This window comes from Typha angustifolia, chromosome 7, assembly GCF_048772165.1.
Source record: "Typha angustifolia cultivar Huaian chromosome 7, ASM4877216v1, whole genome shotgun sequence".
Lineage (NCBI taxonomy): Eukaryota > Viridiplantae > Streptophyta > Magnoliopsida > Poales > Typhaceae > Typha > Typha angustifolia.
Genome location: NC_133245.1, coordinates 3222514 through 3248104, shown reverse-complemented (window position 1 = coordinate 3248104; position 25591 = coordinate 3222514). Strand labels below are relative to the sequence as shown.

Below are 25591 nucleotides of genomic sequence, written 5' to 3'. Positions count from 1 at the left end.
CACAATAACTCTTTGGAATTTTGCTAGATTATTCGCGCCTGGAGATAAATATCAATCTTGGCTCTTTAAATCTGCAAGAAGTATGAAACTTTATTCTGAAGCTGAGTAAATAGGCATGCCTTGTGGTATCATTAATGCATCTTCTATATTTGGGATTTTCAAAAGATCATAATAACTATAACATTCTTTAAAATATTATAATTACCATTGAAATTATTAATCATTTTCAAAAATGCCAACCCTTTAGTTTAATCTAATTAATTATGGTTAAAACCAAACTTAGATTAACAAAACAGTATTTTGCTTAGCATAAATTGTTCAAAATAGTTTTAAAGCTGTATAATTATACCAAAAGAAACTTTTTCAAGAAAAAAGTCTGATAAACTTATCATTGAATAGATTTAATCAAGCTCGGACAAGTGAAGACAAGAACCAAGAAAACAAATATCAAACCAATTCCAAAGTACTTTAATAAGCTTATCGTTGAAGTCATCATCCAGAGAGAGTCGAAGAGTAACCTTCCTTAAAACCACACTGAGCTCTTAATAGTCTAATACTAGCAATGCGACGTTCTCGGCAGCTCAAGCGAAGCGATCAGCCTTAGCCAGCTCCTCTGGTGTCAGCTCCTCCACGCCATAGACAGAGTCATGGCTGGACTTCTCAAGTTTCTCGCCGTCGCCCCACAGGGCATACGCCTCCTCGCCGTGGATGGCGTCGTCGCCGACCTGCATGTCCTCCTCGCTGAGGCGGAGGGGCACGATACGGCTAATAAGCACGCAAATGGCGCTGGTGACGACGACGTTGACGGCGACGATGAAGGCAATGCCCCCGAGCTGGAGGAGCATCTGACGGACGCCGGCGCGGAGGCGCCCATCCTTGAGGCCGTAGGCGAGGCCGACGTACTTGGAGACGTCGCCAGTGTAGAAGAGTGCGGTCAGGTGCGGATCGGCGAAGAAGCCGGTGAGGACGCCGCCGAGGCTGCCGGCGACGGCGTGGGTGTGGAACACGGCCAAGGTGTCGTCGACGCGCTTGAGGAAGCTGAGCTTCTTGTGGAGGACCATCATGGTGTACCAGGGGATGCTGCCGGAGAGGATGCCCATGATGATGGCTGCCCAGCCTTGCACTATCCCTGAGTCATTACGTGGCACAATGAGGACCATAACTTGTTAAAAAATACTGCAATATAGGATAGTCAATATTTTAAATTATCTACCATAGTATTATATATAGCTAATTTTTAAGCAACCTTGTTAATTAAAAACCACTTAGTTTTTTTAAATAAGGCTAAAAATTAGATTTAGTTGTCTAAAATAAGTCCCCTTGATCCAAATCTAATTTGGCAAAGACTAGACTAGGCATGGTCTGTTTTGAAGTCGTCCGGTATATACGAAGCAATTAATTATGAGATACCTGCAGCAGGGGTGATGCAGACAAGTCCAGTGATCATCCCTTGGACAGCGCCGATAACAGAAGGTTTGGAGAAGAAGAGGACGTCGAGGAGGAGCCAGACGAGGAGGCTGGTGGCGGCACACACGTGCGTGTTCAGCACCGCCAACGATGCGACGCCGTTGGCCGCGTACGGGCCGCCGCCGTTGAACCCGGTCCACCCCATCCACAGCAGCCCAGCGCCGGCAAGCATCAGCAGGACGTTGTTGGGCGGGAACCTCTCCCTGTCGTTGCTTGCCCGGGGTCCCACCTGTTGCATTATTAATTTTAATTCCTCTCCGTTCTCTCCAAAACAGGAAGAATGTCGAAGTCTTATAAGTACGTACCCAATAAGCCGCAGTGAATCCAGCGACACCGGAGGAGAGGTGAATAACAAATCCTCCGCAGAAATCCATCACGCCAGCCTTGGATAAGAACCCATCTGGGCACCAGATGCTGTACGCCCCCACGGTGTACGAGAAGGTAAGCCAAAGCGGCACAAACAGCATCCACGCATGAAAGTTCATCCTCCCCAGCAGTGCACCCGCCACTAGTATCAGCGTGATAGCCGCAAACACGAACTGGAAGAACACCATAGTGGCCATAGGAAACTCTCCACTGAACGCCGGGTCCAGAAGAGACTTCTGGTCGAGGGCGAAGCCTGGCCGGCCGATGAATGGGAGGAAGTTGCCGAGGCCGAACGACATCTGGTAACCCCACCCGACCCAGCAGACGAGGACGGCGGCGAAGGCGTAGAGGGCCATGAAGGCCGAGTTCACGGCCCACTTCTTCTTCACGATGCTACCGTAGAGGATCACGAGGCCCGGAACGCTCTGGAGGCCCACCAGAGTCGCCGCCGTCAGCTGCCACGCGTTGTCGCCCTTGTTCAGCCAGTCGTCTGGGCTGGAGTTCGGAGGAGTAGCCATGTTTGATTAGATACTCTTTTGTTTCTGTGGTTATGTATGGATATAGGTATCTATATATATACATTTGTATGTCTATGGTTGTAAAGGAATGATAGGGTTCAGTTACTATGTTATTAGTTGGCACTTCGAAGTTGACGTTGGATAGGATCGGTTTGACGTGTCCTATCATGTTAGCTAGGATTTTTCTCTTTTGGAGAAACAAATCATGCTAGCTAGATTGCCTCCAGTCATGAGTGCACGAATTTCGTGTACTTGGTAGTATTTGATTTGCTGCAAGAAGCCAATCCTGGCGTCTTTGTTTGCAAAATACCGCCATAAAATAAAATTAGGGGATGCAACCAACGAGAGAATAGTTAATCTCGCCTTTATTAATTTTTATAATCAACAAGAAGAATTGGTTAATTCCTTGAGAACATCACCAAGCTCTGTGTGTTAAAAATAGGGAGGTTAATTGATATGGCGTTGGATTCGAGAGAGATTAATTACCAGCTGAGTCGAGATTATTTTGCAGTACGTAATAGTTAGCAGCTACTAAAACAAGCTCATGCCATACCTCCTTGTCTGTTTCATACATCGATCAACGAGATATTGTTATGTAATGTTGTATATGATTATATAAATCTAATATATTTACTGATTAAATGCATCTTATGATACAATCAATTATCATATTAGGGATTAATATTACCCTAGCTAGATAACTTCCAATTAGCCCAATTAAGTTTGGCATGCCGGCGAGCTAGATGATAGACTCGAGTATCAAAGCAATCAAGGAGTTAAGCATGAAGTGCCTCCAAACAAGTTCAAACAAAGCAAAGAACAATTCCCTTGGCAAACTTAGGAGGTGTCTCAAATCTTATTAGTGCATTCAAATTATTTTTAATAATAACATCATGCTACATTTCTTGGGGCCAAGACCAACCTATGATAATTAAACCCATTGGGCTGGCATACCAAATTATGCTAACTTGTGCTTACTCCCTAACGTTACTTGCACCAAGGACATTTTGCAGCCTGGGTTTGAGTCCTGAATCTAGTTCTAACAACTTAAGATATTAAAAAAAATATTGAGTTTATTTTGCCATACTAATCTTATCAATCGGATATATAAATAAATAAAAAATCACAATCCAGAGTGCTAGGATACTAAAAGATTTTATCATATATATAAAAAGAAAAACACAAGCTTTTAAAGAAGTTGTGGCAATTGTTAGCCAGATGAGTCAAGTACCAATACTATCAAGCAAGAAACAAAAGCACTACTTGGTGGTATAAAAAAAGAGAAAAAGAAAGAAGAAGAAAAAGAAAAAGGAAGCACAGCACTTGGCGTATACACCCCCCATTGCCCCAACAAGTCCAAACAAAGCAAAGAACAATTCCTTTGCCAAACTTAGGAGGTGAGCAAAATATACCTCACCCTTCAATCCAACCACAAAATCTAGCATTTCTCTCCTCTAAAGTAACAAACACCTCGAGCCATAACTATATAAATCCCAGCAACTGGCCTCCATAATCACTCGTCCAGCTCCTTCTCTAATTACTCTTCACACAACCCGATTAAAAAGGCTCTCATGGACGCCACACAAGGAGAACACTCTTATGAGGAATTCAACCCCATTGCAAATTGGGTTTATGGGGAAGAATTTGACACTCTCCTCATCAATCTCCCAGGCAAGTCATATCATAAGTTTTTTCTTTGGAACTTCGCACACCATAAGCTGTGTATTTATTTTTAAGAATTTTTTTTTAATGACCAGAATGTCTTTCATTAATCTATTTCTTTTTTTTTTAATCTTTGTAAAATTAAAGTAGTTGAAAATGTTCTTTGATGGGTCACGGCCTAATATTCCTCTTTCTCTCTTTTATTCTGTAAAAATTGGTACGGCTCGAATTAGCTAGTGGGTTAAAAGTGATTGATAACAAAATCGTACGCATCAATAACGTAGTGCAAAAATTAATCTATACAAAATAAACATTACTGTGAAGCACTGAGTAGAACTGCTGAAGCCCTGACATGCAAAAAAAGAAAGAAGAAGAAGAAGAAGAAAAGTAGAGTAAACTAAATTAATCACACTAATCCATTCTAACACTGGGTTGCAGGATTCACGAGGGAGCGAGTTAAAGTTCAGATCGACAGCTACCGCAACCTCCGCACGACCGGCGAGCGACCCATCGAAGGCAATCGTTGGCAACGCTTCTGGAAAGACTTCGTCCTCCCCGTCGGCTACAACACAAACGAAATCCGGGCCAAGTTTGAGAACGAGACGCTTCACATAAAAGTTCCCAAGAATCGCCCTCGAGACACCACTACTATTGTCACTACCGCAGCCGACAACCCCAAACCCAGCTCAGTGCAACCTGCCACGGCGGCGATGCGAGCGGCGACCCCGCCGGAGATGCGAGCGGCGACCCCGCCGGCGATTGCGACAAAGCCGAGTACTGTTAGGAAGCAAACCAGCAAGGTTTCAAAAGATGAAGCTAAAAAAGATCGTGAAGAGAAAGACCCAGTTAGCAAGTTCCTGGATAACGCCAAGGATGGAAGTGCCAATAAATCGTCCGGCGAAAAGAAGCCGGAAGAATCCCAGAAGCCCGCACCGGCCGAGCCGGCGATCACGCCGATTGTGAGTACTGTTGGGAGGCAAACGAGCGAGGCTGCGAGTGATGAAGCTAAAAAAGATGGAGATAAGAATGGAAGGGAAGAGAAAGAAGCAGTTGGCAAAGGCAGTGGAGAGGAGGTAGAGAAGAAGCAATGGTTGGGTGGGGTGGTTATGGAGATGAGGAAGCCAACGCAGATGCTGTTGTTGAATGTGGTAGTGGCTGTCATGGTGTTGATGGGGATAGTGGCGTATGCTACGTATAAGCTGAGGACTGGAGTTACTAACGAGGATGAGAGTGGGTAGGGTTTATTATATATAATTATGTTTAATGGAAATTAAATGTGGATTTGTTTTAAATTGTGGATGATTTTACTAATTGTATGTACATGCAATAAAAAACTTGAAGAGAGAAACTTTATTTGAATTTTATGAGTCACGTATGTACCTTTTCTTTGTGAGAATTAAGGTTTGCATGTACGTAATTAAAAATGAATTTATGATTTGAATCTTGTCTTAATGATCTTGTGCATACCAAACTTAAAAATTATTTTTATCAATTCGACATCAAATAACAAATAAAAAATAGGGAAGAGAAGATTCAAGAGGCCTATAACGATAAATATTTATAGATGGAGCTATGCTCCAACCTTAATATAGAGAGAATTAAAAGTATGAAAAAATCGAAACTATCGACTTAGACTTCTGAAAATCCAATCCAACTCGTACCGAATCGCATCAACTGAAAAACTACTTATTAGGAAAACCGATCCTAATGATTTGAGGCTCGAAATGTGAGAAGAATTTCTGAATTTGGCCAAAACAAATGTTAAAAAGAACACTTGGGTTTCATTGATCTTTGTTGGAATTACATTTTCCTTCCACTAACCTAATTACCTCTATTTTGAATCAAGCCACAATCTGCTTTTCTATTTGATGATCTTGTTCAAATATGAGTATTCGAATGCTCACTCTCAGTAAGATGAATGCAAAAGAAAAACCCACAAGTCCTTTTTTTCTTTTTTAATCATAGAAAAAAAGTCCATTAGACTGAAATGTATAAGCTTAAGGATTATAATAACAAAGACCCATCTACAGATCAGTATATATTTTTCTTTTTACATAATTTATATTGAATGACTAGACTGAGAGCCATAAGAAACCCTTAAAAAGGGGAGCATAGGCGTACATTCACATCCATCTTTTATATTCAAGAACTAGGGAGGGAAGAGATGAACCAGATGAAGCTATCCCCCACCCTATTGACTGCTTTAACCAGCATTTGGGAATCGGAAAAGAACCAGTGAGTAGATGGCTGGGTTGACCAGGAGTTTCAAGCCATGCAAGATAGCAGTCATCACTTGAGGAATTTTTTTTTTTTTTTGGACTTCATCTTATTGACGAACTGATCGATCTCTTTCACCCCCTACGTAACAAAAGATTTTTACATTTTAATTAAATTTTTTTTTATTTTTCGCACTGTTGATCTCATTGCAGATATTCTTTGTAAACCAGAGGTGCTTTTCTGCAAAATATTGCTAATCCCCAATTAATTAACTAATTAATTTTTTCAAAAAAAACCTACAAGGTTGCACCTGCAAGAAAGCAACCATGCATCCTATAAGCATCGTTCCCTCGAAGCAACCACTTAAACCCCAAGAAGCCAAGACGGCAGGAATCACTCCTCTCTGGGAAACCCAATTCGGAGTTCTTCTACCACCAAACCAAACCTCTCGTCGATAAATGAGAGAACTCTTTAATGGCTGGGCCTTCGTCTCAGTTCCAGAAAGAAGGAGCTCAGATAGAAGAAGGGGGCTAAGAAATCATGGCAGGAACTCTGTTGCAACCTCGCAAGTACGCAGTTTTCGAACCCAATTGCATCTGGTCAAGGGCAAAGGAATGCGATACCCTTGTGGTCAATGTACCAGGCGAGTTGTCTCCATAACCATTAGCTTAGTGTCTCATTTTATAGAATTAGGCATCTAAGCTCTGTTGTTTAACCTTCGAATTGAGGTGAAAAGATAGAGTTAATAATAGCAATTTAATTGAAATGTCTGTGTAGCCCTCAAGAAGTTTGGTACATCTGCTTTAATTATTGTGCCGATTTTAAGGTTAGACGTATGTCTCAAAGATTTTTCGCCTTACTTTCTCCATCAAACTTGTAATTCGTATTAATTGAGATAAAATATCTGCATATAGATTTTTATTTTTTGGGTGTGTTCCTGAAGAACTATTTTTGAGAGATATTTAGTACTTCCTTTTGCTACCACTTTCATTGGCATTATTGACTAAATATTAATCAAATTGATTAAGGTAGCCTAATATGGCTCTCTTATACACGTTGAAAAATGAAGGATAATAGAGTTAAATTTATTTTATCTCCTATGTCTAAAATTATTTTACTCTCAATAATTTTTTTTTTATATTAGGTGTCTCTTTGACTGAGCCCATCTAAATTATTAAACTACCCGTTTATATCAAATATAATATATATAAAGCAAATTACCAAAAACACTCAAATTATATTTCTCTCCAATCAATTTGTATCTAAAAAAAATTCACTTAAGTCATAAATACAAAGATCAGTTTGGTAAAAAAGATAAAATTATGGAGGAGTAAAATAGTTTTTAGAGATAAATACTAGGGGCTAAAATATATTTAATCCTAGATAATAAGATAAACCCCGAGAAAACCTGACTAAAATGCAGTATAATGAGGATTCGAATGACCATAAACAAAATAAAATCGAAGGAAAACCTTGCACATTTGTGACATGATGTATATGTTTCAAAATGCATGCCTCATTGCCTCCTCTCCTCGCCAACCTTCTAGTGCAGGATTCAAGAAAGAGCAAGTGCGAGTTCTAATCAACACCCGCCGGAAGCTAAAGATCAGCGGAGAGCGGCAAGTAGACGGCAACCGGTGGTCTCGATTCAATAAAGAATTCCGAATCTCAAACGAGTGCAACATCCGAGGAGTCCACGCCACGTTCGACAAGGACAGAGAACTGCTGTGTGTTGTCCTGCCAAAGTCGTCCTCCCAAACTAAACCCCAACACCAAGCAACCCAAGTGGGAGATCCTCCAATTAGTAGCAAAGCAATAGGTAAGAAGGATTCAAGCAGAGGAGGACAAGCAGGCAAGACAGCAAGCCATGATGCAAACTTGGAGGGCAGAGGAAGTGATGCAGTAATGGTGGTGGGGAAGGATCTATGCCAAGGAGAGGAGGAATTCCCAATTAGAAGTGACGATTCTGATGATGTGGGTGGTATTAAGAAGACTAGTGGAGGGTCTGGGGGATTGTTTAAGTGGTTGAGTAATATTAAGGTATGGGTAGCACTTCTTGTGGTTCCCATTCTACTGGTCATAATTGGATTTGGAGTCTATGTTACAATTCCTGGGAAGGGAGACATTGTTGATTAGCACTCACATTTATAATTATTGTCTTCTTTTTTAGGAAAAAGTTGGTAGGCGAAGAACCTCAGAAATGCTATATAAACCATTACAATTCTGATACGCGTATGAAACGGAGGAGAGAAAATGTGAAGGCCTTCAACAACAGAGCGGCAAAAATAAATTGTATTTAGGCAAAAGGTTGTATCAAATGATTAATTGTTGCTTTGTATCATTAGATAATAATACAATTTATAGCAAATTATAATGTATGTTTGGATAGATAAAAAATAATAGTAGTTCGTGTGCTGCACTGTATAAAAATACATGACGGAAAAATGAATTAAATAGAGTTAGACTGTGATATTAATTTTTAGTTAGCTAAAGACAATATATAGCATATCAATAATGGGCATATCATACCTTCAAGAATAGTAACACACGTTCCAAGAACTACTGATAATAGATCAACAAGACCCACCAACGAGTAGAACAATTTTAAGAATCAATCACTCTCCTTGCACTTTTATTCCCTTACTTTAAAATTAAAAGATAGAAGCAAAACATATGACTAGGATATATAAGAGAAACATTTAGGACCCAACACACTTTCTTCTCAGATCATTGCAAGCATTGCCACTGCCATTGCCGTCACTGCCACCATCAGGGCTTGGTAGGGGAAACCCACGACGACGCCGTTCGTCGTAGGCGGTATCGGAGGAGGCGAAGCAAGGGCTTCTCTAATAGGGATCAGAACCTTCTGGCCTTTCTGACAATGGCCTTCCTTTCCACACAGAAACCATCTCCTTCCAGTACTGGTAAGTGTGATCACATCACTTCCACTGGTTAAAGCGTTTGCTGCTGCAGGTTGTGGTACATTGCATGCTCTAAAATCTGGGCCACCAACTTCAATCACATTGTGAGCACCCGAAGCATAAGAGAACACTGCATGCAGTAGAGTTAATTCGACAAGTTAGTTCATTTACCATAGCTGATGAGTATTCTGTTTCGTGTTGTGATACAAATTAATTAAGAAGGATATGCCATTGCTATGCTAAAAGCAATAAAGAATTTTTGCATATCAACAACTCTATTGTATATGGATTGAAAACTGTTCTATCGTTGATAATATGAGTAGAGAAAGTTAAAAAGATTTGAGAACGTTTCGACTGACATATTGTGTCACCGACTCTGAATTCTTTGGTCTCAGCCCATGCAGTGTAATTGACTTCCAAACCCCAACCTTTCTCGTCGCCGACGACGTAGTCCGTGGCTCTGACTACTGCTGGGAGAACAACCAAAACGACGGCGAGGACGATGACTAGTTGCTTAGAAGCCATTGGAGCTTTTCTTGATTGCCCAAAGGAATGATTTAGGCTCCAATGGACTCTCGCTGTTAGCTAGTGGTGGTGGTTGCAATTGGAGGAGCAATGTGTATATATAGAGGTCTTAATGCACAGTCCTTATTCTTTTCACATCTCAGCAGGCTGAGGACGGCAAGACTAATTAGTTTCTATGTCTTGACAACTAGTGGAAGAAGAAGAGAGAATAAGTTTACAGGATCGTTATTAACGATGGAATTCACAATGTAATATACATAATTGGGTTTATGAAAAGCTTTGAGTCCTTGTTGTTGATGTTGGTCGGCCTTTGTTGTTTATACTAATCATTTTATCACTTGCACCTTGGTATTTTTATTTATGAAATATAAACCTCTGTATAGTTTTGATTTAGGTGCAAGTGAAAACGGATTTCTATTAATCTCCAAATCTTGGTGATAAGAGATATATGAAACAAATGGAGTATAAGACATTTAAATTGCATAATAATTATTTTTAACTGATTACTATGAATTAATAGAGAGTACCTTTGTGTTTTACACTACAAAAAACGAATTAGCATAGATTATTACAATAATTTCAGAACTATAAGGGGAGTTAAGTGTCATAAATAAACTTTTAAAAATACATTAAATTTTGACCAAACAACTATGGAGTAAAAATAAATTTTCAAACAAACCTATATAAATTCTCTCAAATTCCCACCCAGTGTTGCTCTCTAACCTCTATACCACAGTTATGGCTAGCTTTTGACCAGCATCACAGTGGCCTGGAAATCCACAGATGAACCACTTGGGTCCAGTTGAGCCCAAGGTGACAGCATCAGTGCCACTGGTTAGGACTCCAGAATTCGGCGACGTTATGCATTGGGAATAGCCTGCTTCGCCGACTTCTGTCACATCATGAGTGCCATTTGTGTAATTGAAAACTGAAAAAAATTACAGGTAGATGTCAATGGAGTTCAAGCAAGATCCAATTCAACTAACTTATTGATATTATATCCTTCTCATTTATAGCCACTACTTAGATGGATCTAAATTCCTCTGTTGATGTGTATAATTTAAGTCTTTTATTATAATTTATTTTTTAAAAAGAGTTAACACAATTGTCTAACCCATTAATCGGGCCACATAGCACTTTTGTTTTGCTTTTGATTAGTCTACCAGTGCATCATCTATTAAAGAAATGTTATAATCGATAGTTATTCTCAAATCAGCCTATAAAAGCAAGGCCTAAACCTGGCGGGTCTTTGCTTTTAGCCCATGGTTTCACAAAATTATTTCTAGCTTATGTGAAAAAACTCCATGAACATCTAACATGGTTCACGAAAATGTCGTAAATTTCTTTATAGTCGTGTTTATGAAACAAATATTTCATTATTATACTTATTCTAAATCAAGAATCAAAAGAATTGGTAAAACAACTTACCCAGTGTATCACCGACTTGGAACCTTTTACCAATGGCCCAACTTGTATAATTGACCCCACTGTATACCCAACCCGACCCATCTCCGACAGTGTACTGCACTGCAGAAGCAATCCGAGGAGCACCAACGAGCAGGAACACCATGAATGATACCTTCACTACCTCTATTGGCAGCATCGAAGCTGAAAAGAAAATAAATTTCACACCGAACTGCAGCGTAATCAAATTGGTCTCTCTTCGAACAAGCTCTTGGGTAGGCCAATATATATATATATATATATAGGATAAGTTTAGGGGTAAAATAATTTCGAGGTACAAGTCTGGCTCTGGTAATCATGCAATTAGCATGGATTTGGCATGGCAGCAAACCAATCTCGTGATTTAGTTGAAGGTATGATGCGAAATTTCATTTCTTAACTATCAGGTGCTGGTTAGGTAGTATGTAGGCGAAAAGTTTCACATGCGGAGCAGGTATGTTTGAGAGTCTCTTGCTCCATCAAAATATAAGGCCTGGCTTTGGCTTAGACATCGGTAGGAGCTGCTGCTGAGAGATCATCGTCCAAGTCTAGAAGATAAATCTCTGGATAACTTGCATGCCTGATTTACATATAAACATATGATGAAAAGAAAGAAGATATATGAACATGCCAGTTAGATCAAGAGTAAATAGAGATCAACACACACCCAGTCAAATAGAATTTCAGGTCCGATATATTGATTAAGAGTTGCAAGTCACTTCCTCTATTGGGTCAGATCAAAGAAAGCTTATAGGCATTTCCATTATTTTGTGAACCCAGTCATCCTATTTCCTTGCCATTCCGGACTGAACTCAGTGCACAACTGACAACCACCTCCACAACCCAAAGGGAAGCAAGAAGATAAAAACAATCACAACAAAGAAACCTAATATCTTAGCCAGAACAAGCATACAGAGAGACCCATGATTATTGGGAATAATGGGAGAATCTCTTCTTTTGATAAGAACTCCAGCAACTGGTAATGCTTATTTGGCACTGGCCAGCTGGGTGCGGAGGAGCTTGGCTGCCGAAACCATGTTGGTAAGAGCAGGCTTGACCTCAGCATACTTACGAGTCTTGAGCCCGCAGTCAGGATTTACCCACAGGATGTTAGTCTCGAGCACCGCAAGCATCTTGTTAATGCGGTCAGCAATCTCCTCAGTGGACGGAATTCTTGGAGAGTGGATGTCGTATACGCCAGGTCCGATTCCAGCACCATATTTCACTCCCTCGCGGAAAACAGAGAGGAGCTTCTCATCGGAACGAGAGTTCTCAATCGTTATCACGTCAGCATCCATATCGATGATGGAGTGGATGATGTCATTGAAGTTAGAATAGCACATGTGGGTGTGAATCTGTACGAGGATAGTTATAAGCAGTAGACATTATTAATGAACTCTAGTTGTTCTTGGCAACTCCAACTTCACAACAAAATATTCAGATAATTCTATTCTAGGAAAATTACCTGAGTGGTGTCTTTGATTCCACAGTTAGTGATCCTGAAGGAATGGACAGCCCAATCCAAGTAGAAAGCCTGCTCTGACTTGCGAAGAGGCAAACCTTCTCTGAGAGCCGCTTCATCAATTTGGATAACCTGCCAATCATTCAACAAAAGAAAATTTTAGGAGAAAAGATAGACAAATTATAACATATTAATATCTTACTGATGGATAAAATTTTAAGAGGACAGGTTTATCTCTAACGAATATTAAGACCGACCTGAATACCAGCAGCTTCCAGATCTTCAACTTCTTTCTTAATTGCAAGAGCTATCTGATAGCATGTCTCAAACCTGTAGACAAGTAGATGACCCTTTTATCTTCTCCTGTGAAACTGAATACTACCCGAATTTCTAGGGCATTGGTTACTACTGTGTTGAGCAAATAGGTAATTTTGGGCTTACCTTGGTTGATCATTCCTGACAAAAGACCAGTTGAGGATTGTGACAGGACCTGTCAACATTCCCTTCATTGGTCGGGCAGTCATGCTTTGTGCCATTGACGACCAGAAAACAGTCATAGCCTTTGGGCGGCTAACATCACCATAGATAATGGGTGGCTTAACACATCGTGATCCATAAGATTGTACCCAACCATTAACTGTGAATGCAAAGCCTGATAGTTGCTCCCCAAAGTATTCAACCATGTCATTTCTCTGCATGGAAGCATCAGATTAAGTTGGGCAAGTGTAGTATACAACTATACATATTGCTCATTAAGTACAGAGTCTGAAACAATATAGTTGTCTAAGACCAGCTCAAGCTTTAATTGGCCTCCAAAAAGGTAGGACATTGATTGAAGCAATAACGGAATGTAATTAACAATGCTCACCTCAGGCTCTCCGTGCACCAGGACATCAATGTCAAGTTCTTCTTGGAGCTTGACAACCTTGTTAATTTCCTCCTTGATGGCACTCACATATTCCTCTTCAGAGATTCTGGCATAATGGATGAGATGCTTATGTATCAACACTAAGAAGAATAGAGTCACTAAACAAATAAAATAAATCACAAGTAACCATCACCCACTTCTTTGCTTTGTACTCCCGTCGCACTCTCCTGAGATCCATTGTCTGGGGAAATGAACCGATAGTGGTGGTAGGAAGAATTGGAAGGTTAAGTTTCTTCTGCTGCGCATCTAATCTGGCAGTAACATTTGTAGCTCGTCGGTGGTCAGAGCCCCTCAAAGCAGCAGCCTGAAAATTTCCAGTGACAGCTGGATTGGTATTTGTAAAACACCTTTCCTTAAACTATAAATGAAATTACAGAGTAATCACTGCTTACAGCCTTCTGAACTTCTTCATTGTTCACTCTTGGAGATGACTTTCTCGAAGCCTGAGCAGCAGCATTTGCTGAGAAGAAAGCCTGGCAATGGTGGTCAATTGTGAGACAAAAAATTGGTACTCAATTACCCCAACATGCAAAAGGATCCTCAATAAGTAATTAAAGTAAGATGTTACATGATAGAATTGCAAATTATCAAAATAAAGCATATCATATAACTGGTTACAGCTATTAAGTCCACATCCACTCTTATCTACTAAGATGATTAATACTGGAGACCATCTGTCAAATGTTAAAAACCATACCTCATCTTTTTGACCAGCCAATGCCTTCGCGAGTGCATTCACCTCAACTATCTTTTGTGCAGCAAAGGCCAGCCATGATTTGATTTCAGTGTCCAACTTTGTCTCGTTTACAAGATCAACAGCAGTGTGCGCGAGTGAACAGGAAGTTGAAACCACAAGCTTGTCTGAAGAGCAAATAAAGCACATCATCAGCGTGTTTCAAGAAGCCCATTTGAAAGTGGAAAGCATGTAAGCATGAATACCTTTGCCAACAACAGCCTCAAGAGCCTGAAGAGTGCTAAGAGAGGCAGCAAGATCATTGGCCCAAATGTTTCTCCCATCTACAACTCCAGCAAAAAGGTATTTTCCAGTAGGAAAGCCTGCACTTTTGATAAAATCAAGTGTTTTGGTTCCACGAACAAGGTCAAATCCAATTCCAGAGATGCCATTCAGGGTGGTGACAGTCCTGAAATTACCAGAATATTTGAATAAACTGTTAAGACACAATGTGAACTCAAACTCCAAGCACAATAAAGTATGTTAACCTAGACAAAAACCTACTTATATGCTTCTGCAGGAAGATCAGCAAAGTAGGTTTCAATAAGCACATTCAATCCAGAAAATGATGATTCAAGCTCCGAATATGCCTTGGAAAATGCTGCCAATTGGTGAGAATCGAGATCCTTCACAAGGGTAGGTTCATCAAACTGAATCCATGAAGCACCTGCTGCCTTCAACTCAGCAATAACCTCCCTGCATGTTATCGCATAATGATTTATCAACAATTAAAGAAAGGTGGAAGGTAGAATCAACCAGAGAGAGTTTGTTTCATACTTGTAGATAGGAAGAATGCTTCCAAGCAGTGAAAGAAGAGAGAATGATTTTTCTACACCTTTTGCGGGTTTTGAGAGCAACAAGTATGTTACAGGTCCAACAAGCACCGGAACTGTATCGATCCCAAGCTGCATGATATGAGAAAGTAAACTATAAGTGAAACGTTTTGATAATGAAACATCCATACAATTATCTACACATGAAAAGTACCACTAACCCTTACTAAATATCAGCAAGAAAGATTAAATATTTCTTGCATCCTACAGAGAACTTTCATAATTGGGTCTCTGAAGAGTTCATCTTGGGCAGTCAAGAAGTAGTGTGTTTTGCAAGTAGATAACTTGTCACTTAATCATCAAATAAACCAAAAGAAATTCAGCACCCATTTGAATTCATATTTATTGTTAGTTGGAACCTAAAAGGCTAAAATTGATTGACCTGACTAGATATGTTGTGTATAAGCAAATAGTTACTCCAATTCATTTCTCGGGATTTTGATATATTGCCACAGAATTCCAATAGTGATACATATTCCAACTTGGAATTGAAATAAAGTAATCATTTAACACTGTAATACCAGTAAAGCAATCACCAACGACTGCTAGTTCTAAGATGAAAGTGTCCTTTCCCTATAACATTAACAACTCAAAAGTAAGACACATCAACATCGGCTAATAAGTAGCTACATCTACTCTACAAACTAGAGAAGTAGGAAGCAGAACTTTATTGCATACCAAATACAAAACAATGAAGCTAAAAGTAAACCAATTCATCTATCAAGAACATTAATATATCAAGAGATATAAAATCCAACAAAATTCCAAGCCCATACCGCCTTTGCTTCCTTATATTCCAAGACAGCCTTGTGGGAAGAATAGGAGAATTTTGTGTTTGGGCCCAATTCAGGAACAATGAAATGGCTGGAATTACATGATAAAGTTATCAGAAAATAACTACACAGAAAAAAAAGAGAGAGTTCATAGTAGGTGCAAGCTGCATGGTAGGTAGATGGTGGGCTTACTAGTTGGTGTCAAACCACTTGGTCATCTCCATAGCAGGTACTGACGCATTTCCTCTAGCCATAGAGAAATAGGTGTCAAATCCAATCTCTCCGCCAGCCCATGAATATCGGTCAGGGACAGCACCAAGCATGGCTGTAGTATCAAGCACTTGATCATAGTATGAAAAGGTGTTGCTAGGAATGTACTTGATCCCAGCACTGGCCATTTGCTTCCAAATGGAAGACCTGAGATCTGCTGCAACTTTTTGCAAATCTTCGGCACTGCTCTTTCCATCCCAAAAGGACTCCAATGCAAACTTGAGCTCTCTCTTTGGCCCCATGCGAGGATATCCAACAATGTGTGACGCCATCTTTCTATGCAAAAGTAAAATAAATCAACTCACATCATCAATTCTTGCAACGCAAATGGCATACACTAAAAAAGCATACAGTCTTCAATGGACAAAAAAGGTTCAATTTACAACACATAGTACCATTCATGATCCATAATAAGATTTTTTTCCTTTTACATAGAAAGATGGCATCACACATTGTTGGATACCCTCGCAATGCAAATGGCATACACTAATAAGGCATATAGTCTTCAATGGACAAAAAGATTCAATTTACAACACATAGTATCATTCCTGATCCATAATAAGAATTTGTTAGTGCACTTATTTAATGGCAAACTCGTGGATAATAACACTTGAATTCAAGTTGTACAATATAGGATATGGTAAATGCTTGAGGCACATTCCTTCTAGAAGATCATATCATGAAAAGGAGCTTACTTTCTAGGAAAAATTTCAACTAACAACCTACATTTTCATCATTTTTCGATTAATATCTCATCTTTAGGGATTTTGTAATCAGACCCTTCTTTTTCCTAACAACATGAAAATGTATGTTGTTATTTAAAAATTTTCCTACTACCTATCAAGTGTGAGAAGTTTTTTTTTTCCTCTGTGTGCTCGTCTACTTCTACGTATGTCTTGAAGCAATTTGAAGAAGCTACATCAACCACCATTGGCACTTTAACTTTAGCATCTCAACATAGTGAGACATGGGTGATCCAAGTTGGACGACATTAATCGGAAGCAATCTACTTGAATAGGCAATAATTGATCACGGGTTTCCAGTAAGCAAGAGACAAATTTCAATCAGTCGATGTGGTGTCCAATGTGAGGACTATAAGAGAATCTTGTATCTATTTCTTTTTATAGAATAGATTGATCAATGTGTGATCAGATCAATGATTTTTCCTCTCTATCACGAGGGAGATTTTCCACGTTAAAAAACTATTGCCCTTTGTTTTTCTTTTGGACCTATTAGTTTTGCTTCTCCTCTACCCCAGAATTTTAATTGGTATCACGATTAGTATGTTGGATTCAGGATATTTCAGATTTTGCTAGAGGATATTTTGAATCTTACTAGTTTCACCAACAACTATCATACACTTCAAGAATATACATCTTCACAACTTAGAAAATAACTCAACCATCTATATCATCATATTATAAACTAATTACTCACTGCACAAAATAACATTTGAAGATATTTCAGCACTAACATTTGCAGAAAAACAAATCATGTAACAGTGAAAACAGAGTATATGAGATCTATGTCAAGAGATAGACAACAAAGCATCACTCAATTAATTAAAGAAGACAACATGGATCTTTCCAGGTATTATCTGTCTCAGGCAATTTTCCCTCTTAATGAAAAAATGGTCATGTATAGAGTAAAGTTCCAATTAATTAGGTGCCTCTGATGTAGAACATGCTTATGATATATATAATTAAAAAAGAACATAGGTTGAAAGTTGGCAAAATAGATCAGATATAATTATATAAGCACTCTATAGTGGTATCCAGTATCCACTGTACTTTTACTGCAGTAGAAGGCATTAAATCTTTGTCTTGTCAAATAAGAGACTACTATCAATACCTCACAGAGGAAGCACATAGAAAAGATGACTAATCACCCAAAAAAAAAAAAAAAAAGAAACATAAATACATGTATCAAAATATGACATATTGAAAACAAGGAACTAGCCATTAAGATGGCCCTAATGATTCAGATGTCTTTCATATAAAGCCATAAAAATGTAGCAGTTTAGAAAGAAAGATATAGTTCTACATGATAGCTACAATGTAGGAAGTATGAACTGATTTAAAATGTTAAACACAGAGAGATAGACAACTCAAACTAAATAAATTCAGATCCAATAATTACATATCACCTAAGAACAGCACGAGTTAAATAAGATAGATTGACCCTTCCCAAAAAAATGAACCCAATCTAATTGGTGCAACAACCAGAACGCCAAAACAGAACACGAATCTATCAATCAAACAGCAGTATAAAACTCGGACCTAAAGCTTTTCAAAAACATTTCAGATCTGATCAAGAGACAGCCAAACGCCCGATTCAGTAGCCAATACCAACACTTGTCCAGCATCCACAACTACATATCTAAGCTCGAACAAGCAACCATATCCAGAAAAGAAAAGAAAAGAAACCAAGAGACGACTCCAGATCTGCCGTAGAGGCAGCGGATCTGAGCTCAACAAGCACAATAGAATCGCACTTACTGCTACAATCGAGGAACAAGGATACAATAACCCGTAGATCCGATCTAACCACAAGATAAACTTCTCTAGCAGTACGAAATGGAGGAGAAGATACTAATAAATAGGGAAACGATCACGACGGGCGAAGAGGATGTGAAAGCGCTTACTTTGGGAGGAGAAGGAAGCGGTTCCGAGGAGAGGAAGGCCGAGATAGTAGGATGAGGCACGAGAGACAAGGCGAGGGTTTAAGTGTATTTATAGACAAATGGAGGAATAAGGAGGTGGGTGGATAGCTGAGGTATGTAACAACAACAGCAGCAGATCTTAATCGCGTATTGCGGGACGAATAACCATATCCGGACTATTCTGAGTCCTCGACTTAAGTTCTGGAATTAGAGTAGTCGTGGGGAAAATATTGAACTAGGAAAGGGACGAGGGGTTAGGTGAAACGGGGTTTGGTGAGGATTAATTATTCAACCATAAACCTCGCATTTTTCTCTCCTCAGCTCACTCTTCAAATTATATAATATTTAAAAAAAAATTTAATTGGAAGTTGTGGTTCGTTATATGATACTTCTAGCATCAATTAAAAAATAATTAAATATATTTTTATCTTCTGTACTTTGAACTAAAATTATTTTACCCCCTAAACTTTATTTAATATCAATTTGCCTCATTTCCATTATCTCAACAACCATGAAAGCTACTTTTTGCTACTCTCTTTCCTTCCTTCTCTCGCACTTAAAAAAGAGAGGGTGAAAATGAGACTATCTCTCTTATGATGCATCACATTGTCCATTGTATGGGCCCCATGGGAAAGAAAAGGGCATACATGTTAGGTGTTCCTACTTTTCGGTGAGGTTGGTGATCTATGGTGGAGCCCATCGGTATAATTTTGTTTAAAATAGCACTAATTACTTTTTAAGTCTAAAAATCAGAGTGTTTACAATTTAATTAGATTTAATTTTTTAATTTATAATAATAAATTTTAATGTATGTCAATACATATAGATTATATGTACTCCATTGTAATAAAATATGTATCGATTAATAAAAATTTATGCACTCAGTTTATATTTTTAATTAGATTACTTTGTCAGATGGCATTTTGGCTCTCCTAATTAAATTCTTGGCTCCACCGGTTGACCGTAGGCCTGTCAAATGTCTTCACCAACCATTGCATTTATGTGAAGCATCAAGTATGGCATGTCCTCGTAGTTCGAAAGAACGCCTGTATACTAGTTGTCTTTTCGGCTAAATTTTTTTTAATACTTCACTTTCTTAGTTTAGCCCAACTTATTGTAAACCGAAGCATTAATTATATTTTTCTATGGTCCGCACTAAGTAACTGTTAGTTAGTTATTTAAGAGAATTTAATTACTCTCGTACAAATACAGTCTGTTTTTTGATATGATGGGGGTCAATTTGATTATTTAACAACTTATTTATGATAGAAAATGTCTTCTTTGTTATATTTGGATGAAAAAAAAATTAAGAATGGTAAATATTTTTTGAACTAGAAAGATTTTTTCTTAGAAAATGATTTGTAATTTGAGTATGCTAACGGACAATAAGTTCATAAGAAATGTGAGTTTCTAAATGTTGTGGTATCCCAAACGTTATATGCCTAGCTTTGTGTTATGATAGAAAAAATGTCGTATATATTTAGCCTTTTTTTTCTTTCCTCCTTAAGGGTATTTCTTGCCGCCACTGATGGTGGCTTGCTTCATCTTCTCTTTTCTAGTTAAGTCTTTCCTATCTCTGAGACTTTTCATTTTCTTTTTCTCTCTCTTTATCTTTTTTTTTTCTCTTTCTCAATGCCTTCGTTGCATTCACCATCATCAACCTTCTCTATAACCAGTTCACCTCAAGCACTATATTCGTCGTCATCGGTTCTACCCCACCTCTCTCCAATTATATACAAATCCTTTGGCATTGCCTATCTCCTATTCTCTGCTTGCACCCTTCTCCTTCCTTTATTAGTTGCATCAATGCCACCACCATTATCTTCTTCCCTCTATCCCTCTACTTCCTAACTTGTTTGCTCGGCGTTGCTTAGCTTATATCCCTCCAGAGTGGATCTAGAGGGTGGGGTGTGGGTTAGGCTACCCACTCACCTCTAGCTTGTCTCGTCATGGTTGTCAATATTTATCGTTATATTATCAATAAGTGAATGTGGTGTAAATGGTAGGTTACTGTTGGTTATAATATGGGAGTTAGGTTATTTTGTGTTGCCTTTTTCGTTCAGAGCCGATGTGTCATTGGATCTGTAACTCAACATGTTGCATTATGCTTCCTTCTATCTAGTTCTTCGTTAGGAGATAGCTACTTTTGGAGCGTTTTCTTTTCTATCTGTATATCCTTCAACTGTCATGTCATAACAGAGCTATATGCTAACTTCAGACTTTTTGTTCACATGAATCCTCCGTGATTGGGTTTTACTTTGTATATTGTTTGTGTCAAAAACTCAATATCCTATTTCTATTATAGTGTTATTTACTATGAGGCTTGTATTAAAAAGGATCTTCATCCTACTTACCCTCTCATTTTTTGTATCAGGTAGTGTTCAATAAATGAATGAAACTCTGTGTTAAAAGCTTTCCATTATTTATTTGAAAATCCATCATATGTATAGATCGATTTGTCGACAATCACATAAATAATATGACAGAATAAGTATCTTATACATTATCTTGCCATCATATTCTCCGGTTCATGTTAAATTGCTCTATTTTTGTATCCTTCCATAGATATTGGGGTTAAATTAATACAGCGATTTCAGACGTAACTAGGACTGAAAGAAAATTCTAATCCCATGTCTTATTATTCTAAGAAATGTACACCTCTCAGTATTTTCACGTTAAGTTATACAAAATAAGGACAAAAGCATAAAAGGGTAATTTGAAACTTATCCATTAATATATGAGAATATGATTGATGTTAGTAAAGCCAACTAATAGTGAGGATGATATTAATAATATAATCATGTTAGGTGTGCAAGGGGATCTAAGTTATCTGTCACCGAATCCATTTTGAATTCAAAAATCCAATTTGAATCTCAATTTTTCAATCTATTTAATAATCTCAAATTATATTATGAGATTCTAGTAGATCCGGATTCATTAAAGCTCGATTGAATATTTAATTTTGTTTTGTTGGTAGACAACTGTGATGTAGTTAAACACTTCAATTATATAAATAAAAGTCTTAGATTACTTTAATTTTTATATAGTATGAATAATCTTAGTCTCGAACAATCATTTCCATACTTTTATTATATTTGCTTAATATATTAAGCTTGTGTCATTCTTAGTAAGATAATTAAAATATTATGCGATACTTTTTAGCTATTAAATTATTATAATTGGTGCAAAATTATAACTTGTTGTTTTATAATAAAATTATTATATGTTTTTCTAGTATAATAGTTGTTCACCAGGAATCCAAATTCGATCCATTATTTGATCAAATTTGGATTCAATTCGAGTTTTAATTACCTATCTATTTAAAATTTAATTTGAATTCGAATCTGAATCTCAATTCGACCGAGCTAAATAGATGTGAATCCAATTTTTATACATAATTACATATCTCACCGAATTGGATAAGGTTACACCCTTAAATAATGTAGATATAAGCCGAGGAATAACATTATTAGGTCCAAGGTCAAAATGAAGATTATAAAAGGAGATTAGCTTCATTTCCCTTCTTCAACATTTATTTGTCGTGAAGACAAAGTTCACCCTCGTGATCCCGAGCAACATCCTTTATCCCCCAGGCCTTTCCACTTCCTGTCTTCATACGATCGATTCTCAATTCCACTTCCTACCGAACAAAGCCATGTGCCAGGGCCACCATCTCCGAGACCCCATGCGGCAGCCGCCTTCTCCCCCAGCCGGGAGGGCCCGGATCGCCGGAGCGGAGGAGGCCGACCTGGAGGCGGCGAGGGATCGACTGGCAGAGTCGATGGTGGCGCTGGAGAGGGAGAGGGCTCGCGCCGCCGCCCTCCGACGCCGGCTTGCGGAGTCCTACGCCGAGAGGGATCGGCTCAGGAAGATGGCAGCCGCCATGGACGTCGTGAGGAATCGCCTCCGAGCGAATCGCCTCCGCCTCCAAGAACTCGTATTGGAGCGCCACCTCCTCGTCCTAGGATCTCCGGTAAGGAAACCCTAACCCTACTTCTAAGCCTCATCTCGTCTTGTTTGACTGTTTGGATTCAATTTCCAACTCCAGTAAGTTCGAGCCATGGGCGTTAGTTTCGAGATTTATGCAAAAATGTTGTTTGATTGTACGCCAACAGTAAATTATCAGTTTATCACAACGATATAAGATCAAAATTTTGGTATATTTGAAGAAAAAGGAAAACGTGGTGTTTGGGCTCGTTATTTGAATGGAAGTCATTATATCTAGCTAATCAGGTACGTAATTATTGGTTGAATTACTTCAGCAATATATGGATGAATAGTTGGGAGAAATGACTTTGAGCAGATAGCAGATTGTCCTACCTGATTATGATTGGAGTTCAGTTATTAACTTATTATCCTGAAACTGAACTTGAGTTGTGGAGATAAGTAGTAGGTCAAGAATAGGAGTTTGCATGCATTGTTTACTTCTATTACTTCGTATGCATTGTTCTAGGATAGTATCCTAAACTAATGCACTCTTTTCTTATTTGCCTTTTATTTCGACGACCTGAAATTTTGAGCTACTCATTTCTTTGCTGCACTTTCATTTTCAGTGAACATAAGGTAATTTTCTCTTTAATTTTCCATCTTGAGCTATCTTAAAGTAGTGCATGACAACTAAGCTATTGGGCTTTAGGTAGCTTAATTGATAATTAGTGTACTGACTCACACTTCTCTTATATGCAAATCCTTGATCTTCAATAAGATTGTGGGAGGACACTAGGAAGTCCATTTTTTTAAACTTCATTTTGGAAATATTAATTTAGAAGAATTCATTGTGTTCTATTTAAGTGTGGGATTATCTATGGAAGCTAAAGGTGATTGGAACTAAAAACTTTTCTATTGTTTCAGGTCAGTTGGTGATGGTATTACTTTAGCTGTTTGACATGTCTATCTATACTATCAAAAATAGAGGATGATGATGGTTTTAAATGCCTAGTTGCTGTCACAATGATAATTGTGGATCTTGAAGGTTTCAAAATCAGCACAAGTGCTGCATATATTTATTGTCTAGTGAGACCAAACTTATCCTCCAATTCCATCTTTGGAATTGGTCCTGTCCTTACATGAACAGTGAGAGTGATGAATACATATCCGGTTGTACATACTCATAGTCATACTGATCTTTCAACTAGCAAAACTCACCTCCTGTCAAACAGGTCATGTAATAAAGCTCAACAGCCACATAGATTAAAATATACTTCTGTGTCTTTGCATGTGCCTTGGCCGTCTTCTTTCTGGTTAAGGAAATTAACAGATTCTAGTTGACAGTATTTCTTTGTCATTTGCTATGGTATTTTCCAGTTAGTAATATGGTTGAAAAAACATCTTTTATTAGAGAACATCCATCTTGTGGAACTATTATTAATGCATCTTTCAATAATTCAACCTAAATGTTTTTGCATATTGAAAGAGATTGGCTACCAAATACAGATGGTGGAGCATAAAGTTGTGATGTATTGAAGGTTGAATATCTAATTGATTAAAGATGAAGGGATAAAAGTTAGTGATGATGCAGGATTTTTATGAAATCTCAATTCTCAAGAATGTTTGGTCATTTGTTTACATAATTGCACTCCTTTCTTCGTTCAAGTTCTTGTAATTGCATCTATTGAAATTCTAGCTTTCTCTACTAATTTGAAGGTGTGTTTTCATGTTGATCACCATGCTTGTTGCTGCAATTAGCTGCTCTTCCATTTTGTACTTCGAGATACATGGTGAATGGTGCATCAATTAATTTCTTTAGTTTATTGTGATTCAACAAGCGACGGTTTTTCGTGGCATAATTTTTGTTCTCTATAGAAAATGCAAAATTAACTTCGATCCTTTATTGATTATGGTTTAAATTTTCTCTCGCATGTGCTGCAGGATACGTAAGAATTGGCAATCCTTGGGTTTTGTGCAGCCAAAAGAGAATCGCTGTCATGTAATCTCGAACATTGGCCTTAGTCGCTAACTTAACTGAGCATTCTACATAAAGAGCAAACATTATTAATGTCTTTGATCATTTGGTCATACTGCATAACTTAGATTTGTTTTGTCATTGCCTCTGCACTTGATCTGCTTAGTAAATGTGTGTGTATGTGTATCCAGATCTGCTTGCACACTAAACTTTCAATCATGTGTATATTCGACATTACATTCTAGACCCAGTAACAAAAGCAGAAAAGATTTTCCTCCACATCAATCCATGCAGAAAGAACTATGTATCTGCAGTCATGTTTAAGTTATATTATTCATGCTAATTTTGTGTTTCATTTTTCAAGAAAAGTTTGCTGGGCTATTTTAAATTTACAATAGGAAAAGGGAGAAGGAAGGAGAAATCCTCTAAGGATAGATGATAGGAGGGAGGGAAGCAATCCATCCGCAACTGGGAGTTCTGAGGACCTCACGGACAGGATGCGAAGGAGGAGGAGGGCTGATGACTTAGAAGAAAAATAAAATTAATCAAAGCTAGTGAGCGGCAGATAGGATTTAAGAATTATTGTTTATCTACTGAGTTTATAAAACTTTAATTTTAAGTTTAGGCTCGGCTCAGCTTAAACGAAGCTCAAGTCGAGCTAGAACTTCTCCTATATATTGACAACCCTAGCTGGTAGAAAGCTTTGCGGACAGCTTGACCCAGTAGTCTTGAAATTGAGTTGACTCTCCAAAGGCTGGCAAGGAGTCTTTAGAAGGGCTTGCAAAGAAGCACCCGAGCAAAAGGTGGTTTCGACGATCGTTACAAAGCAAACTAGTTAGAGGGCCGTTGGATCCTTTCATTTCTTTTTAGGGATACTACTGAGGGTGAATTTGCATAATTAAAAAAAGA

At 38.3% G+C, this 25591-nt stretch overlaps 7 protein-coding genes across 9 annotated transcripts; 3 read left to right on the top strand and 4 right to left on the bottom strand.

Annotated features, from left to right (window-relative positions):
• Nucleotides 1–416: 416 nt before the first annotated feature.
• LOC140763661 (ammonium transporter 2 member 5-like) lies at nucleotides 417–2086 on the bottom strand. The gene is made up of 3 exons (XM_073101945.1): nucleotides 1773–2086; nucleotides 1411–1696; nucleotides 417–1129 (listed from the first exon to the last, which is right to left on the bottom strand). The coding sequence occupies exons 1-3, from the start codon at nucleotides 2028–2030 to the stop codon at nucleotides 582–584; spliced, it is 1092 nt and encodes a 363-aa protein (XP_072958046.1). The 5' UTR covers nucleotides 2031–2086; the 3' UTR covers nucleotides 417–581.
• A 1795-nt stretch (nucleotides 2087–3881) lies between these two features.
• LOC140763312 (uncharacterized) lies at nucleotides 3882–5371 on the top strand. Its single transcript, XM_073101439.1, has 2 exons — nucleotides 3882–4022; nucleotides 4452–5371. The coding sequence occupies exons 1-2, from the start codon at nucleotides 3923–3925 to the stop codon at nucleotides 5249–5251; spliced, it is 900 nt and encodes a 299-aa protein (XP_072957540.1). The 5' UTR covers nucleotides 3882–3922; the 3' UTR covers nucleotides 5252–5371.
• Nucleotides 5372–6622: 1251 nt separating this feature from the next.
• On the top strand, nucleotides 6623–8530 carry LOC140763634 (uncharacterized). Its single transcript, XM_073101915.1, has 3 exons — nucleotides 6623–6873; nucleotides 7783–8270; nucleotides 8401–8530. The coding sequence occupies exons 1-3, from the start codon at nucleotides 6771–6773 to the stop codon at nucleotides 8455–8457; spliced, it is 648 nt and encodes a 215-aa protein (XP_072958016.1). The 5' UTR covers nucleotides 6623–6770; the 3' UTR covers nucleotides 8458–8530.
• Nucleotides 8531–8952: 422 nt separating this feature from the next.
• On the bottom strand, nucleotides 8953–9676 carry LOC140762127 (mavicyanin-like). Its single transcript, XM_073099743.1, has 2 exons — nucleotides 9511–9676; nucleotides 8953–9281 (listed from the first exon to the last, which is right to left on the bottom strand). Exons 1-2 carry the CDS (start codon nucleotides 9674–9676, stop codon nucleotides 8953–8955), a joined length of 495 nt encoding a protein of 164 aa, XP_072955844.1.
• Nucleotides 9677–10226: 550 nt separating this feature from the next.
• On the bottom strand, nucleotides 10227–11655 carry LOC140762334 (basic blue protein-like). Its single transcript, XM_073100070.1, has 2 exons — nucleotides 11105–11655; nucleotides 10227–10604 (listed from the first exon to the last, which is right to left on the bottom strand). The coding sequence occupies exons 1-2, from the start codon at nucleotides 11277–11279 to the stop codon at nucleotides 10402–10404; spliced, it is 378 nt and encodes a 125-aa protein (XP_072956171.1). The 5' UTR covers nucleotides 11280–11655; the 3' UTR covers nucleotides 10227–10401.
• A 135-nt stretch (nucleotides 11656–11790) lies between these two features.
• Nucleotides 11791–18921, bottom strand: LOC140762333 (5-methyltetrahydropteroyltriglutamate--homocysteine methyltransferase 2). 2 transcript variants are annotated; one of them, XM_073100068.1, is made up of 14 exons: nucleotides 18763–18921; nucleotides 16041–16394; nucleotides 15852–15939; nucleotides 15020–15147; nucleotides 14747–14938; nucleotides 14449–14651; nucleotides 14207–14370; nucleotides 13902–13982; nucleotides 13647–13813; nucleotides 13450–13555; nucleotides 13023–13273; nucleotides 12839–12911; nucleotides 12585–12713; nucleotides 11791–12474 (listed from the first exon to the last, which is right to left on the bottom strand). In XM_073100068.1, exons 2-14 carry the CDS (start codon nucleotides 16388–16390, stop codon nucleotides 12106–12108), a joined length of 2301 nt encoding a protein of 766 aa, XP_072956169.1. In that variant the 5' UTR covers nucleotides 16391–16394; nucleotides 18763–18921; the 3' UTR covers nucleotides 11791–12105. The 2 variants fall into 2 exon arrangements, with proteins under 2 accessions (XP_072956169.1, XP_072956170.1); XM_073100069.1 differs by having other exon boundaries at nucleotides 16041–16390; nucleotides 18763–18905.
• A 3366-nt stretch (nucleotides 18922–22287) lies between these two features.
• Nucleotides 22288–24872, top strand: LOC140762726 (uncharacterized). Of its 2 annotated transcripts, none has more exons than XM_073100644.1 (2): nucleotides 22288–22753; nucleotides 23632–24642. In XM_073100644.1, the coding sequence occupies exons 1-2, from the start codon at nucleotides 22436–22438 to the stop codon at nucleotides 23641–23643; spliced, it is 330 nt and encodes a 109-aa protein (XP_072956745.1). In that variant the 5' UTR covers nucleotides 22288–22435; the 3' UTR covers nucleotides 23644–24642. The 2 variants fall into 2 exon arrangements, with proteins under 2 accessions (XP_072956745.1, XP_072956746.1); XM_073100645.1 differs by lacking the exon at nucleotides 23632–24642 and adding an exon at nucleotides 24649–24872 and having other exon boundaries at nucleotides 22295–22753.
• The last annotated feature ends 719 nt before the right edge of the window (nucleotides 24873–25591 follow it).

What these genes read in the sequence shown, in the direction of transcription:
- LOC140763661 (XM_073101945.1), bottom strand. Translation starts at nt 2,030, where the DNA reads ATGGCCACTATGGTGTTCTTCCAGTTCGTGTTTGCGGCTATCACGCTG. An exon ending in GATTCACTGCGGCTTATTGG is followed by an intron (nt 1,697 to 1,772) that starts GTACGTACTTAT and finishes ATAATGCAACAG; the next exon opens with GTGGGACCCCGGGCAAGCAA. An exon ending in CTGCATCACCCCTGCTGCAG is followed by an intron (nt 1,130 to 1,410) that starts GTATCTCATAAT and finishes GTAATGACTCAG; the next exon opens with GGATAGTGCAAGGCTGGGCA.
- LOC140763312 (XM_073101439.1), top strand. Translation starts at nt 3,923, where the DNA reads ATGGACGCCACACAAGGAGAACACTCTTATGAGGAATTCAACCCCATT. An exon ending in TCTCCTCATCAATCTCCCAG is followed by an intron (nt 4,023 to 4,451) that starts GCAAGTCATATC and finishes ACTGGGTTGCAG; the next exon opens with GATTCACGAGGGAGCGAGTT.
- LOC140763634 (XM_073101915.1), top strand. Translation starts at nt 6,771, where the DNA reads ATGGCAGGAACTCTGTTGCAACCTCGCAAGTACGCAGTTTTCGAACCC. An exon ending in CCTTGTGGTCAATGTACCAG is followed by an intron (nt 6,874 to 7,782) that starts GCGAGTTGTCTC and finishes CTTCTAGTGCAG; the next exon opens with GATTCAAGAAAGAGCAAGTG. An exon ending in AGTGGTTGAGTAATATTAAG is followed by an intron (nt 8,271 to 8,400) that starts GTATGGGTAGCA and finishes CTTCTTTTTTAG; the next exon opens with GAAAAAGTTGGTAGGCGAAG.
- LOC140762127 (XM_073099743.1), bottom strand. Translation starts at nt 9,676, where the DNA reads ATGGCTTCTAAGCAACTAGTCATCGTCCTCGCCGTCGTTTTGGTTGTT. An exon ending in CAGAGTCGGTGACACAATAT is followed by an intron (nt 9,282 to 9,510) that starts GTCAGTCGAAAC and finishes TACTGCATGCAG; the next exon opens with TGTTCTCTTATGCTTCGGGT.
- LOC140762334 (XM_073100070.1), bottom strand. Translation starts at nt 11,279, where the DNA reads ATGCTGCCAATAGAGGTAGTGAAGGTATCATTCATGGTGTTCCTGCTC. An exon ending in CCAAGTCGGTGATACACTGG is followed by an intron (nt 10,605 to 11,104) that starts GTAAGTTGTTTT and finishes AATTTTTTTCAG; the next exon opens with TTTTCAATTACACAAATGGC.
- LOC140762333 (XM_073100068.1), bottom strand. Translation starts at nt 16,390, where the DNA reads ATGGCGTCACACATTGTTGGATATCCTCGCATGGGGCCAAAGAGAGAG. An exon ending in AAGTGGTTTGACACCAACTA is followed by an intron (nt 15,940 to 16,040) that starts GTAAGCCCACCA and finishes ATGTAATTCCAG; the next exon opens with CCATTTCATTGTTCCTGAAT. An exon ending in GAATCAAAGACACCACTCAG is followed by an intron (nt 12,475 to 12,584) that starts GTAATTTTCCTA and finishes ATCCTCGTACAG; the next exon opens with ATTCACACCCACATGTGCTA.
- LOC140762726 (XM_073100644.1), top strand. Translation starts at nt 22,436, where the DNA reads ATGTGCCAGGGCCACCATCTCCGAGACCCCATGCGGCAGCCGCCTTCT.